Source organism: Gopherus flavomarginatus, chromosome 8 (genome assembly GCF_025201925.1).
Source record: "Gopherus flavomarginatus isolate rGopFla2 chromosome 8, rGopFla2.mat.asm, whole genome shotgun sequence".
NCBI lineage: Eukaryota > Metazoa > Chordata > Testudines > Testudinidae > Gopherus > Gopherus flavomarginatus.
In genome coordinates, this window is record NC_066624.1 from 23,141,411 (window position 1) to 23,157,198 (window position 15,788).

General features: G+C 44.8%; 1 protein-coding gene across 2 annotated transcripts; it reads left to right on the top strand.

Moving 5' to 3' along the window:
- Nucleotides 1-3,085: 3,085 nt before the first annotated feature.
- Nucleotides 3,086-15,626, top strand: LOC127056607 (potassium voltage-gated channel subfamily C member 1-like). 2 transcript variants are annotated; one of them, XM_050964680.1, is made up of 4 exons: nt 3,086-3,171; nt 9,549-9,593; nt 11,605-12,155; nt 13,555-15,626. In XM_050964680.1, exons 3-4 carry the CDS (start codon nt 11,664-11,666, stop codon nt 14,356-14,358), a joined length of 1,296 nt encoding a protein of 431 aa, XP_050820637.1. In that variant the 5' UTR covers nt 3,086-3,171; nt 9,549-9,593; nt 11,605-11,663; the 3' UTR covers nt 14,359-15,626. The 2 variants fall into 2 exon arrangements, with proteins under 2 accessions (XP_050820637.1, XP_050820636.1); XM_050964679.1 differs by lacking the exon at nt 3,086-3,171 and having other exon boundaries at nt 9,500-9,593.
- Nucleotides 15,627-15,788: the final 162 nt, after the last annotated feature.

Below are 15,788 nucleotides of genomic sequence, written 5' to 3' on the forward strand. Positions count from 1 at the left end.
TTTATTCAATATTCTTTTAAGCAATCGACCCTGTGTTGTATCATCTAATACAGAGAGAACATTTGTACTTATTTTTCTTTCTTTTTATATAAAGCTTTCTTTTAAGACCTGTTGGAGTTTTTCTTTACTTCAGGGAAATTGAGTCTGTACTCACCAGGGAATTGGTGGGAGGAAGAAATCAGGGGGAGATCTGTGTGTGTTGAATTTGCAAGCCTGATTTTGCATTTCCTCTGGGTGAAGAGGAAAGTGCTTTTTGTTTCCAGGACTGGGAACGGAGAGGGGGAGTCACTCTGTTTGGATTCAGAGAGCTTGTGTCTGTGTATCTCTCCAGGAGCACCTGGAGGGGGGAAGGGAAAAAGGATTATTTCCCTTTGTTGTGAGACTCAAGGGATTTGGGTCTTGGGGTCCCCAGGGAAGGTTTTTCAGGGGGACCAGAGTGCCCCAAAACACTCTAATTTTTTGGGTGGTGGCAGCAAGTACCAGGTCCAAGCTGGTAACTAAGCTTGGAGGTTTTCATGCTAACCCCCATATTTTGGACGCTAAGGTCCAAATCTGGGACTAAGGTTATTACATACCCCCATTGACTTCTGTAGAGTTTCAATGGCAATTAGGTGCCTAATTCACTTATGCACTGCTGGAAGTCCCACCTGAGATGACATGACAGAGGTATGCAAAATATGAACAGTGTGGGGAATTTAAACTCGGCACTATTTACTCTAATGGGATATTCAGTGACACTCAAAGGAATACATTTAAACCTGTTAAAATGAAAGTACTTTTGCAAAGCACAGCGCCCTGGGTACAGTGACAGATTTGGACTTTACAGTGAACTTTGTGTCTTGTTATTTATCTCCTTCAGATGCTGAATATCATTTATGGGAGCTCTTTTATACCGAGATGCAGAATGGCCATCCTGGAAACGTTTATCTCCCTGCTCAGGAAAGTCCATTACGTGATGGAATTGAGCTTGTCAGAGATTCACGTGGCCAGAAAGGAATCCAGCAACATGAAGGGATCCATTTCTGTGAGCCTCCTGAGGTAATTACTAATGCCACAGCTCCTTTGCCGTCACTTAGCATTGCTCCTTGCCCCTATTGTAGCCCAGCTCCTGCATCACTTCTGCAATGTCCACATAGATATCTTCATTCCTGTGGTTACTCTACATCTGGCATTGCACTGCCCCTTCTCTCCAGAGGCAGTTGAGATCCAGAATTTCCTTCATGGTCCATGCAGCAACACGTGATTTAGCTGGGGATCTATCTTTGTGCAGATCCATACCAATTTGCTCACAGAGGTGGTCTAGGAGGTGTGCTTGCACAGGAGGGCTATCAGGAAAAGAAGCATTTCCAAAATATGCTGGGGATTTTAAAAAGAGTGTGAGGTGAGCTTCTGGTCACAGTGCCTCCGGGCAGTGAAGTTCAAAACAGTGACTAGAGCGGTCACTGCTGAGGGAAGTGGGGCATAGAGAGACTGTTGCTGATGGACTGTTTTTTACCAAAATAGGTAACAGTGTCCATGCTGGTATTTTGCCAGCAGAAGTATGTTGGCTGTGGACTTGCGTAATTTGAGGTTTCACCAACAGAATCAGTTTTGAGTGAGGATGTATGCAAACCTGTAGTGACAAAAGGAGACTTCAGCTAACAACACTTTGTTGTGCAGACCAAGCATAAGAGATCAAGTGGATGGAGAATATATTTCTGTTTTGCTGAACACATAGAGGCGTCCTTATCCCTGTATTTCATCCATGTGCTTTAGTTCAACTAGGCTCATTTATGTGTAATTTTTATCTTGAGCACAATTTTGTACATGGTAATAGAATAGTTCCAAGTGTCTGTGGTCTAGTGAGTCATGCCTGGAGTTAGAGACCAGGAAGTCCTGAATTCTAATCACAGCTCTGATGCTGGCTTATCAGTTCACCTCTATCATACCTTTAGTCCCAGATTTGGACCTTAGCGTCCAAAATATGGGGGTTAGCATGAAAACCTCCAAGCTTAGTTACCAGCTTGGACCTGGTACTTGCTGCCACCACCCAAAAAATTAGAGTGTTTTGGGGCACTCTGGTCCCCCTGAAAAACCTTCCCTGGGGACCCCAAGACCCAAATCCCTTGAGTCTCACAACAAAGGGAAATAATCCTTTTTCCCTTCCCCCCTCCAGGTGCTCCTGGAGAGATACACAGATACAAGCTCTGGGAATCCAAACAGAGTGACTCCCCCTCTCCGTTCCCAGTCCTGGAAACAAAAGCACTTTCCTCTTCACCCAGAGGGAATGCAAAATCAGGCTAGCAAATCCAACACACACAGATCTCCCCCTGATTTCTTCCTCCCACCAATTCCCTGGTGAGTACAGACTCAATTTCCCTGAAATTTCCCAGTAAAGAAAACTTTAACAGGTTTTAAAAAGGAAGCTTTATATAAAAAAAGAAAGAAAAATACATACAAATGGTCTCTCTGTATTAAGGTGACAAAATACAGGGTTAATTGCTTAAAAGAAATATGAATAAACAGCCTTATTCAAAAAGAATACAAATCAAAGCACTCCAGCACTTATATTCATGCAAATACCAAAGAAAAGAAACCATATAACTTACTATCTGATCTCTTTGTCCTTACACTTGGAAACAGAAGATTAGAAAGTAAAACTACTTCTCCAAAGCTCAGAGACAGCAGGCAGACAGAAAACAAAGACCTCAGACACAAAATTCCCTCCACCCAAAGTTGAAAAAATCCGGTTTCCTGATTGGTCCTCTGGTCAGGTGCTTCAGGTGAAAGAGACATTAACCCTTAGCTATCTGTTTATGACAACCTCTCTCTGTTTTGGTTTCTTTTCCCATTTTAAAAATTGGTGAAGTTTAAATATATTGTAGAATAAGAGGAACCCATACAGCCTTCAAAACCTACATCCTCAAGTTTGATAGAGAGAAAATGATGGAGACTGAATGATTCTTGACACCTTGCAGTTATTCATATTAATTGGATCTTGATCACCGGTTAACAGTTTGATGTCCTCAGATACCATTATTGTGGAAACCATGCCTGTTTCATCTTGTCTTGCAGACAGCAGTGGAAATTCACCCTCTTCCAGAGCATCAACTGTCTGCAGTGAATTCAGCTGAGGTAATGCTCCACAGCATCACCTGGGATTATGATTTGCAGTGTATCTGGAAGTGCCTTGTAAGTGATTCTTGTCATCTTAGTATTGAACAGTGATTTGAGGGTTGGTAGCATGAAGTGTATTATAGTTTCAATGCACTTTCAGGCTTTAGGGTGAAGGTAATAGAGTGTAATCCTCTTTCTCCTTCATAGGACCTTTCTAATTCCATAATACCAAGAGCCATAGGGATTATTCCATATGGCCTTATCAAGAACACACGCAATCTAAGATTTGAGCTGGCTAAGCTTCTAGATAGACTATTATGAAGCAATATGGAGTGCACAATGTATTCAAACAAGGAAACAGCTTTACTGTTGCCATCTTTCAGTTACTTTTCAAGTCATCTTAATACCCACTGTGACAAAGTTCCTCCATTACCTTGGTGGGTCCTGCACTTATTGGCAGATTTGCTCACCTCAGTGATCTTCCCCACAGTCTGGATCAACTCCTTCTGTGTCTGATCAGGAGTTGAGAGGTTTGGGGGGAGCCTGGGCGCACCCTCTACTCCAGGTTCCAGCCCAGGGCCCTGTGGATTGCAGCTGTCTATAGTGCCTCTTGTAACAGCTGCATGACAGATACAACTCCCTGGGCTACTTCCCCATGGCCTCCTCCAAACACCTTCTTTATCCTCACCACAGGACCTTCCTCCTGGTGTCTGATAACACTTGTACTCCATAGTCCTCCAGCAGCACAACCTCTCACTCTCAGGGTATGTCTACATCTACAATTTTGCAGCGCTGGTTGTTACAGCTGTATTAGTACAGCTGTATAGGGCCAGCGCTGCAGAGTGGCCACACTTACAACAACCAGCGCTGCAAGTGGTGTTAGATGTGGCCACACTGCAGCGCTGTTGGGCGGCTTCAAGGGGGGTTCGGGGAACGCGAGAGCAAACCGGGGAAGGAGACCAGCTTCGCCGCGGTTTGCTCTCGCGTTCCCCGAACCCCCCTGCAAACTGCAGGGAAGGAGACCTGCTTGCACGGGGGTTCGGGGAACGCGAGAGCAAACCGGGGAAGGAGACCAGCTTCGCCGCGGTTTGCTATCGCGTTCCCGGAACCACCCAGCAAACCACAGGGAAGGAGACCTGCTTGCTCGGGGGTTCGGGGAACGCGAGAGCAAACCGGGGAAGGAGACCAGCTTGATTACCAGAGGCTTCCTCAGGTATGCTGGGATACCTGCTTATTCCACGGAGGTCAAGAAAAGCGCTGGTAAGTGTCTACACTTGATTACCAGCGCTGGATCACCAGCGCTGGATCCTCTACACCCGAGACAAAACGGGAGTACGGCCAGCACTGCAAACAGGGAGTTGCAGCGCTGGTGATGCCCTGCAGATGTGTACACCTCCTAAGTTGCAGCGCTGTAACCCCCTCACCAGCGCTGCAACTTTGTGATGTAGACAAGCCCTCACTCACAGCTCCTTGTGCCTCATGCTCCCAGCTCCTCACACATACTTTCTCTCCTCTGGCTCCTCCCCACCTGACTGGAGTGAGCTCTTTTTTAAAACCAGGTGCCCTGATTAGCCTGCCTTGATTGGCTGCAGGTGATCTAATCAGCCTGTCTGCCTTAATTGGTTCTAGCAGGTTCCTGATTACTCTAGTGCAGCCCCTGCTCTGGTCACTCAGGGAACAGAAAACTACTCATCCAGTGACCAGTATATTTGCCCTCTACCGGACTTCTATACCACACTGGTTTGGGTCTGTCACACCACCTTTGAAGAATGGTTCGTTTGCTGGTGCCTGGCAGATGATTTATGCACCATGCATGTGTAACAGGATGGTCTGTCCCTTTAAGGGCCTGGGGCCTCCAGCCAGCTCTGTTTGAGTATCAGACCCAGCTAGTAAGGGGTCTGGTGAGCCCTATAAAGGGCTGAGAGAGTTCACCTGGAGGGAGATGGGTTTCTGCAGTAGGTCCTGAAGCAGGAACTGGATGGGAAGGGTATGTTCTCCTTTCAGCCCTGAAAGTGGCAAGGGGAAACAAATGATGTTTTCCCTATGTTTTATATTTCAAGACTAAAACTGCCCTGAGGGAAGATCCTGAAAGAGATCTGGGCATAGAGCTGAGCTTTTCCTGTGCCTCCAGTGTCCCTATGACCTATATTCAGAAGGGATGAATCCCCACATTCAGGAGAGGGGATGTGGCTTGAGCTCTAACTCTGGAATGTGTGCCGCATAAAGGGTTTCACTTTTGGAAATGAAGACTTCGGTTGTTGTGCATTCTGTAAATGGTTCATATACTAACACATAAACCTAGTCCTGCCTGTTGTCCTAACTACTACATCACTCTCTGGCAGCAATGACTGAGACAGTCTCCCTCTTTCTTCTTCTCACTACAAAGCAGTTAGGTCACTGTGTTCTAAAGCACTTAGGATTTCTCATCTGTTCCTCTTTGATTCTTTTAAGTGAATTAAGCACTGGTGAAAAGTACCAGTGAGAAAGCCCCGGAGACTCCAGTCTCTCTCTTTATCTTCAGAAGAGGAACAATATAAGCATCAGTTGTGCAAGCTCCCTCTAGCAATGTGCCTCTTCCTTGGTGTGGAGGGACTGCTTCTAGGGGTGAGTACGGAGTTCAGTCTCTGGCTGTTTTGCTCCTTAGCTTCTTTACTAAGAACAAGGAAATCTGTTGTTGCCAGTTGTGATTGTTGTTTCTATGATGCGGACACTTATTGCTTAGGAACTGCATGGATACCCCTAACTCATTTCAAACAGACAAATGACTTTCAGGGTCACATTCTTTCGTGTGCTGAAGGCTGGAGGAAGTGTCAGGGGCCAGTGATGGCTCCCTCATCTCAGGTAGTCCTGGTGTGCCTTAGAGCAGCCTAAGTGGGATGTTCTAACTTAGGCCAGCAGGTTATCATCAACAGTGGCCAGACTGGTAGGAGAGAATATGTCCCTCAGTTGCTACTGACTTGAGATGGAGGTGAACTGCTTTGTATCTCCAGTGGCTGTTTCCTGCCAGCCTTTCAGAACCCCGGCATATTTTATACTTGTTTAGTATTCTTAGGCACCATTTGTATTTAATAAACTGCTAATCATCTCCACCTGCAAATCATAAAATCTTCTTTCTTTCTTTCAAGAATCTTTTGGGGAGTTTATTCTACCTTTTTCAGATTATAAATTCTTTGGTCAAGATACTTTTCCCCGTTTATACTCGTGTAAATAAAAAGTAACTCCAGTAAGTAAATTAAGCCACACCAGATTTAGGCTGGTGTGACTGAGAGCATAGTTTGGCCTTTCCTATATATCTGAGTATGAACAGATGGGAAAAACATCCCAAAACATTTGTTATACACAAAAGCTGTTTTTATTAAATCGGATAGAAAATACAGAGAAATGCTATAAAGAATCTGGTATTGGAAAACAGGAAACAATAGCTCAGATGTTGTTAGCACCTCGATCTAGTCACTACCACTATCTTCATTTCATCTTCTAGTGGATCTGAATCTGTTTTGTTATAATACTATCTTTGAAAACACAGCAAAGTTTATTACAGTAATAACGTTCCCAAAAGCTGCCAGGCCCTGGGTCTGAATAAATCTAGGTCAAAATGAAACAAGAGATTCATTACCCAAAGAAAAGTGAAATGGGGGAAGAGATTTGAAGGTCACTGCCAAGCTCCTGCAGTGCTTCATGCCGGGAAAGTAAATTCTCAGAAAATACCAGACAGAAAGAAAACTTGGAAAAGGGCCCTGTTCTCTGGAACTGGATTTGTACTTTCCATCTGTGTTTAACAATGATCAGAAAACACAGGCTCTTGTTGTATTGCTATCAAAGGGCCTTATTCAGAGCCCAGTAACAGCTTGTATCATTTTGTTTCCTATTATTTCAGTGGCTTTTCGCATCTGGAACATACCTCTGGGCTTCAGTAACTAAAATGAGTGCAAAAATTTTAATGTGCTCATATGAAAATGTACTGTAGGAGGTGCTGTAATGCCTGCGAATTTAAATTTTTCCATCAAATATGAAACTAAGTAGGATCTTAGTATAAACGGGGAAAATTGAGCAGTTAACACCAGACCATAACACCTTGCAGGAACTGGAAAAAGACCTGAGGGCGGTTGACCAGCTAAAACTGTTCTGTCCTGTGGCCCGGAATTGCTATCGGTGGGCCTGCCCAGAGCTTTAAGTTAAAACAACTGCTAGCTGCCCCAAAGGGACCATTCTGGCATCCAGGGACCAGCAATGCTTTGCTATACCCCCTTCCACCAGCTATGTCCCTGTGCTGGATGCTTAGAAGCACGTGGCACAGGGCTATCTGTAATGGCTGCGCGCCATCCTGGGAATCCTCAGCTGCCTGGCTAGTGCAGCTGTACAGCCCCTTTAGCTGCAGGAGTGGTGCATATCAGGGGACCAAAAGTAGCCCAATTAATCAGCCTGGAAAGTCCAAATACAAATACCTCTTTTCAGAAAGAGGAAAAAGGGATTGCAGAGCCCTAGGGAGCATAACTAGGTGTAGTGGGTTAAAATGAAGTAAACCAATCTTAGGTGGAATATCTGGTAGATCTTTCTCTGATGAGGTCTGAATCTGCCTCTTTGCTTGTGTAATTTAAAACTAGACCGGAGCCTTAGGGTACGTCTACACTGTAATAAAACACCTGCGACTGGCCTGCGTCAGCTGACTCGGGCTTGCAGGGCTCAGGCTGCAGGGCTATAAAATTGCAGTCTAGACATTCGGGCTCGGCTGGAGCTCATGTTCTGGGACCCCATGAGGAATCTACACTGCAATTTTATAGCCTCCTCCCCCCTCACCAACCTGAGATCCATGAGCCCAAGTCAGCTATCACAGGCCATCTGTAGGTGTTTTATTGCAGTGTAGACAGACCCTCTTAGGAAATAGCCTAAGGCTGGGGTGAGAAAGGTGACATGAAAAGTCCTTTTTGTCTCTAATTCCTTTGAATAATATTACAAGTAGTCTGAGAGAGAAAATCTGGAAACTGACTTTGAGGAGTAATTAAAAGACCATCTGTCAGGGTTCCCTCCTCTCTCTGAACTCTGGGGTACAGATGTGGGGACCTGCATGAAAGACCCCCTAAGTTTATTTCTACCAGCTTAGGTTAAAACTTCCACAAGGCACAAATCTTTTCCTTGACCTTGGAAGGTATTGCTGCCACCACCAAGTGATTTAGACAAAGATTCAGGAAAAGGAGCACTTGGAGTTCCTATTTCCCCAGAATATCCCCCCAAACTCCTTCACTCCCTTTCCTCGGGAGGCTTGAGAATAATATGCCAACCAATTGCCTTTAATAAAAATACAAACCAGACCCTTTATTTTTAGGATACTAAAATCAATCAAGTTCTTAAAAGAATAACTTTATTATAAAGAAAAAGGTAAAAGAAGCATCTCTGTAAAATCAGGATGGAAGGTAATTTTGTAGGGTGATAAGATTTAAAACATAGAGGATTCCCCTCTAGGCTCAACTTAAAAGTTACAAAAATAGGAATAAACCTCCCTTTTAGCATAGGGAAAATTCACAAGGTAAAACAAAAGATCATCTAATGCATTTACTTACAATTTCTGTAATTTTAGAGGTATAATTTCAAGGTATCTTTTCAAGAGATGGGTTACCTGCTTGGTCTCTCTCTCTATCTAGAGAGAACAAACAAAGAGAGCACAAATAAAACCTCCCCCCCCACCAAAGATTTGAAAGTATCTTCTTTTCCCATTGGTCCTTCTGGTCTGGTGCCAACTAGGTTAATTGAACTGATTAACTCCTTACACATAAAATGATTCTGGACCTCTGTCTGTACCTCTTGCCAGGAGAGATTTTATGTTACTGCATACATAAAGGTTGTTACCCTTCCATTTATATTTATGACACCACCTCAAACACTCTGTCTTAAATAGTGGATTTTCTTTTAACAGTCTCAGCAGTTACATACCTAAAATCTTCCTAATATGATCAGGGATCATAACAAGTTAAAAATGTGCAGGTGCAAAAGTTTATTTCCTCTGCAGCTAGAAATGAATGGAAAGCCCTTTAATTGAAAGGAGGGTGACAGCTCTTTTTTTAATTTAATTTGAGTAATGAACAGTGAGGAAAGGAACGAATTTTCCCTGCATTTCTGTTGCTCAACATTCTAATTTTATATTGGGCCCAGGAAGTTTGAGCATTACATATTTTCAAAATACCACTGTTCTTTGAGGCTGTAAGAAGCACAGCGGGTGGCAGAGGGAAGAATAATCTGGCCAGGAGAACATCTGGCTTGGCAGTTGTTGACATGTTTGAGTATTATTCCTTAGAGGATGAAAAGCGATTGCTGATAGGACAGATTTGGAGGGGATTGGGGGGGTTCAACATATTTTCTGTTCGATTGGTTGGTGTTGTTTTCTAGCATCCATGAGCCTAAGCTTGGAGCCCAGCCACCGAACATCCTGTTTTCACTGAACTTGTCTCTTCCTCTAGGCTTCTTCTCTCCTCTGGTCACAAAGCTACTGCAATAACTCCAAGGTAAGGATTTGAAATGTAGCTTTTTAGCTGATTTTTCACTTGGGATTTGTACTGTTGAGCAAGAGGCATCGAGCATCCTAAGTAGATGAATAAGAATTTAGCAGAGGCATTTAAAAATCAGCTTTTTACACAACTACTTGCTTGTAAAAGGAAGGAGAATGCTCTCGCAAAGTTCCCGTAACAGGTTTTCTGAACTCTGAGAAGGTTACTCTAACTTGCTGTGTCACTCAAATTCTTGCTTCAATATTTGAGTTTATGTGCTGCAAGCACAAAGCAGAGTATGTATCTATGTACTATGTGGGCCCAATCCTGCTCCCACTGAACTCAATGGGAGTTTTGCCATTGACTTCACTGGAAGCTGGATCAGGCCCTCGGTGTGTGCACATGTGTGTTGAGGGCAGTCACTGTGGTAGCCAAACAGCAATTAATTTATGTTTCTAGTGAACTTGTGAGCCAGCCCCAGCCTTCTCTTACCAAGCCTTCTGGTGAAAGGGAACTATATAGGGAACCTAGTAACATACTGTGATAGTGTCCAAGCCCTTCACTTCTAGACTGTAGGTGTAAATCTTGATTACCAGCAGGTAACAAGTGGAAAGGCGCTCCCATTCCTTGGTACCACACAAGGGAGTTGGTGCTTCTTTGCCCAAGTGCTTTCCACAAAGACAGAAGAAGGTGACAACTGGACCACACCATGGTATAAAGTACAGACAGGAATGAATGGGTGGGGTGCACAAATGTGAGTGGGAAGGAAAGAGAGGTCTGGTCTAGAGCAGCTCGCAGTGATACAGGTCAGAACCGAGAGGTCTATCCCAGGACTGCAATAGAAGGGGGTGCAGTATGTCAGAAATGACAGAGGTGTCTGTGTGCGTGATATCCATGGGTCCTTTCCGAAATGCCCAGTTCTCTGTCATTGCCACGTGTTGTATAGTGCAGAAGACTGAGGTTGACTCATGAAATGTCTCTTGTAATGACATTAATACAGAACTGAGAAACAGCTTCCACACATTTGAGGTCAACATACTTTAAGCTTTGGAGAATGGAGCTGATGTTGGGTTATCAGTAACTGTACATGAATTATGCTGCTCAGTGACAGAGTCCTGGGCAGCAGAGTCTGGGATTGCTATGAAGGCATCACATTCAGCCCCTGGAGAAGGGAGTGCCTCATGTTGCTCATGAACCTCTCCCAGCTGACCCAGGGGTCGTGCTGATAGACTCCAGGAGGAAGCAGCATCCTACAGTTGGGCAGATAGTTACACCCAACATGAGTCCAGAGGGAAAAATAAAGAGGCAAAGTGGAACCTCAGAGAACATTTACCTTCTCCCTCCCAGAAAACATGATCCAGTTGACAGTCATGCAGTCATATCATCTCACTTGTGACTCTCCAAATCATCAAGGTAATGTGGAGAGAGGAGAAAATCTCCCACACCCAGAAAGATAGGTGAAGTCTAAAAGACCCCCTAAAGCTCTGTGATGAAAACTGTGGTCTAAAGCTCTGCTCCTCTGGGTATTTCTCGTCCTTATGTGAGGCAGAGTTTCTGAATTCCCTCAGGAACTAAGGACCATCACAAACTTCACCACCTTGTGCTCCATATGCAAGGTACTTTTCTTTGACCTTGCCTTCTCTAACATAAATACATGGCAACATGTATATTAAAATATTATATTATATTACATTAAAAAACCTCTACCAAAACAAGACACTCCACAGTATAAGCTTCTCCCCTAGCGTGAAGATGAGAGAACAAACAACATGTGACAGACAGTCATGTTTCTTAATGCATTATTGGAAGGTGTCCAGATGAGTGATGCGCGCAGTTGAAGAGCCTATATTGAATAGAATAGGTCAGTGAAGAGAGGAGTCATGCACTTTCTCTAGGAAATTCCAGTGCTCAGGGAAGTTACAAAATAAGCTTTATGGAGTGGTGTGACATTCCATGGAAAACTGCCCTGCTTCAGATTTGCAGCCTTGAGGGTTTTAATTTGCATTCTTACCCTTTCTCCCTCCTGTAGGCTTGCTAGAGATTAACAGAAGCCAATCAGAACTGAACCCACCACTTGAAACCTGAAGGATGGATGGCTCAAAAGAGAAGATCATCCTGAATGTTGGAGGAATCAGACATGAGACATACTGCAGCACCCTCCGGACCTTCCCAGGAACCAAGCTCTGCAGCCTCACAGAGCCCAATGCCAGCACACTATATGATTATAACCCTACCACCAAAGAATTCTTCTTTGACAGGAGTGCTCAGCTCTTTGGCTATGTGTTGAGCTATTACAGGACCAAACACCTCCATTGTCCTGTAGACACCTGCAGATCAGTCTTAGAGGAAGAGCTGGCTTTCTGGGAGATAAGTGATGCACAGCTGGCACCCTGCTGTTGGCTGAAGCTGACCAACAAAGACAGCCAGCCAGAGGAATTTAATGTTTGGGATGAGAACGAACATGCTGATGACCAGTGCCTTATAGTCCAAGTGGAAAGAAGGGATTTCAGCTGGAGGGCCAGGTGGCAGCCAAAGATCTGGTCTATCTTTGAAAAGCCCTTTTCCTCTTTAAGTGCCAAGGTAATGCTCCCAGTGGAGAACCAGATAGATTCATCAAAGTGATCCTGAATCTGTTGGGGTGGAAAAAGCTTAGGAACTTGCAGCTCTAGTGCACGGGTTCAGAGTCCTGCTTACAGCTACGGTACTTGAATAATTAAATAAAACATCCCAGAATAACAACTTGACTCACCAATATTTTTAGTGTGCAGTTCAGCTTGCTCTGATTCGGGTACGTGATGCTGCTATTAGTTACACAGAAGTATTTGCCTTGGTATTCCAGGGCAATTTGTAAATCCTAGAGGTTTCATGAGTTTTAGCACTCATGATTATTCATTTGAAAATTCATAGTAGAAATGACCTATTTACTATGAGTTTTATTTTTATATTGTAAAATTTTACTAATCCCACTTGGGAGCTGACACCAGACCATATGACTTAGGTGACCCCCTTCCTCATTCAACATGACTAATAAACAATTGAAGTGATAATTTCATAAACAAGCTACAGCAGTGGTGGGCAAGCTGCATCCCATCAGGGTATGCTGATTGTGGGCAGTGAGACATGTTGCTGACATTGACCGTCTGCAGGCATGGCCCCCCGCAGCTCCCAGTAGCCACAGTTCACCGTTTCTGGCCAATCGGTGCTGCGGGAAGCGGCAGACCATGCTGGCTGCCGCTTTCTGCAGCTCCCATTGGCCAGGAACGGCAAACCATGGCTACTGGGAGCTGCCGGTGGCTGTGCCTGCAGACAGTCAACATCAGCAATATGTCTCGCAGCCCACAATCAGCTTAGCCTGTTGGGCCGCATACAGCCTGCGGGCCACAGGTTACCCACCACTGACCCATAGGCTCTAAATCAGAGTTTCTCAAACAGGGCCCAGGCCGCTTCCAGCAGCCCCCATTGGCCCGGAGCAGCGATCTGTGGGCAGTGGGAGCCAAGATCGACTGGACCTGCGGATGGGGCAGGTAAACACAGCGGCCCGGCCCGCCGGGGTTTTCCCTACACAAGCGGTGACCCCTGTTTGAGAAACCCTGCTCTACATTATTCCTCCAAAGCATTTGGCAAATATTTTTGAAAATAAGGATCAGTTCATGAAAGGTTCTCTAACCAGAAACAGGATAAATGTGCAATTAATATAGGGCTGTCAGATGTCTCCCCTTCCCTACAAGTCCAGATGCTAATAGTTCACATTATTTTCCTTGACCCAAATCCCTCTCTTGGCCTTGGACAGGTAAGGATGGAAAAGAAAAAGAAACCTTCAATGTGTGAATCCATTCCTAGATGGAAATTGGGTAAAAGTTAAGTCTAGGAGAAGGTAATGTTTGATGCTGAGAATCCTGGATGTGAAGTGAGGCTTTGAAGTTTTGTGATACCCTCACACTGACCTGATCCTACGTTTGACCTTTCTGTCCCTCTGCAGTGCCTGGCAATTATTTCTCTGCTGTTCATCATTGGAATCGTCATCATATTCTGTGAGGAGACAAAGGCACAGTACGAGTACTCTGCCGCTAACTTGACCATTTTCGGCCATTCCGATGTGATCCACAGCATCCATGAGCCTTATTATCACCAGGCTCCTTACCTGCTCCATCTGGAGCTGTTCTGTGTCCTCTGGTTCACTTTTGAGTTTTCCATGCGATTTTTCTTCTGTCCAGACAAAAAGAAATTCCTCAGGAATCCTCTGAATGTGGCTGATTTCCTCTCCCTCTTCCCAGTTTACATTGAACTCTTCACCGCTGAGCAGATTCAGAAAATGCCTAACCTAGCGCTTTGGCTGGGTTTTGTCCGTGTAGTCTACCTCTTCAAACTCCTGAAGATATTCAAGCTAATAGAGACCCCTCTGATCCTGAGAGTCCTGTCCTACACGCTCAAGTCCATCATCCGAGAGATCTGCTTCCTGCTGATGATCCTGGCCTTTGAAACCATCTTCTTTGGTTCTCTCTTTTTCTATGGCGAGTTGCTGGGTATTCATTCTTCTTACCGGGCAGATTTGCACTTCACAGACATTAACATTTGCTTCTGGTGGGCTCTGATCACGCTAACCACTGTGGGCTATGGTGACATAATCCCTCTAACCATCTTTGGCCAGGTGATGGCAGCCTTTGCTGCAATATTTGGCATGTTAACTATTATCATTCCAATCCCCATTTTTCTGGTTAAGTTTAAAGGCTATTATGCCACTGCCATAACCAAACAAAAGCTGAAAATGAGCAAAAAGCAATAATGCGATTGACTTCAGACCATTGCTGCCTTGGGGCACTTCAGAATTAATTCCAGTGTGGTTTGTTTCCACCACTTGTGGGAAGAACACATGCTCCTATGAAAAGTCCATGCCACATTCATTAAGACTGCCTCCTTGCTCCTTCGGTGTATTTCAAATCAATGTCAGGTACCCAGACCTAAGTTATAGCTTTCTATTTTAGTGGCTAATGCTCTTTGTGGCCTATGCCTATATCACACAGCACTACACTGACAGTCAGCGTGACCCAACTAGCACTGAAATCTCACCTATCCCTCGTCAGAACAAGATGAGAAAATTCACTGTGGACAGTTTCATCAACACACAAGATGTTGTTGTTTTTTTCCACCAGCAGGAAAAAGCAATGCTGTTCACTGTGCAAAGCTATGAGAAGTGATTCCCAGAGACGGCAGGGATGAAGGGCTGCACTGAAGTATAGACCAAGAATCTGCAACGTGCTAAATGCTCTCAACCCCAGTGATGCCAGTTCAAAGTGGGGCCTAACTAGGGTGACCAGACAGCAAATGTGAAAAATCGGGAAAGAGGGTGGGGGCGTAATAGGAGCCTATATAAGAAAAAGACCCAAAAATCGGGATACCTGGTCACCCTAGGCCTAACAGAAAAATGTATAAGGTGCACACCCTGGCAACAGCCTTCTGCACGCTCTCTAGGCCGGATAATCAGCTGGTGTAAATCAGTGCAGCTCCACTGACTTCAAAGAAGCTTTGCTGATTTACCCCGTCTGAGGATATGGGTCTGTGTGCGTCATAGGGACAATCACACCTTCATTTTCATAGATACCTTTTTATGGAGAGAAATGTGTAGCTAAAATCTAAGGGTCAGATCTTGTGCCTAGCATCTGCACCCAGAGAAGGATCTTCCACATGTCAGATCTCACCGTGCGTGGAATGGGGAGAGTCAGCTATCTCAATGGCACTGGACCCCACCAAGAGGCTTTTACTGAATCCTGGTGTTGGGAAGGGGGTGAAGATTCCGTAGAAAGTGAGACAGCCTGCATTAGGCTGTGGCAGGCTGGGAGGAGAAGAGACATGTAGGGATGCACATTATCTTCCCGTCAGCCCTGTTACCCATGGTGGGGAACCTTCCACCTTTAAGAAGGGACCTGGGATGGCTGCAACTAGAGGAAGTCCTTATAGTACTTTTTCACAGGAGTCCATTGGCACAGGATGTGTGTGTGGAAACGCAGGTGGCAGGGAATCCATAAAACTGGATGCTGACACACAGCTCCTTCTAAGCAGTATGGAACAGTACCTTCCCCCCCATGACTTTGACTGGGCAAGGAGCAATCAGGCCCTAAGAAATTCTGCCCTGTCTTCTCATATTTTATTGAAGAAGCAAAAGATGTGGTATATTTTGTCTGATTTGCCTGCACATAGAGGCCAGTGTGAACTAGT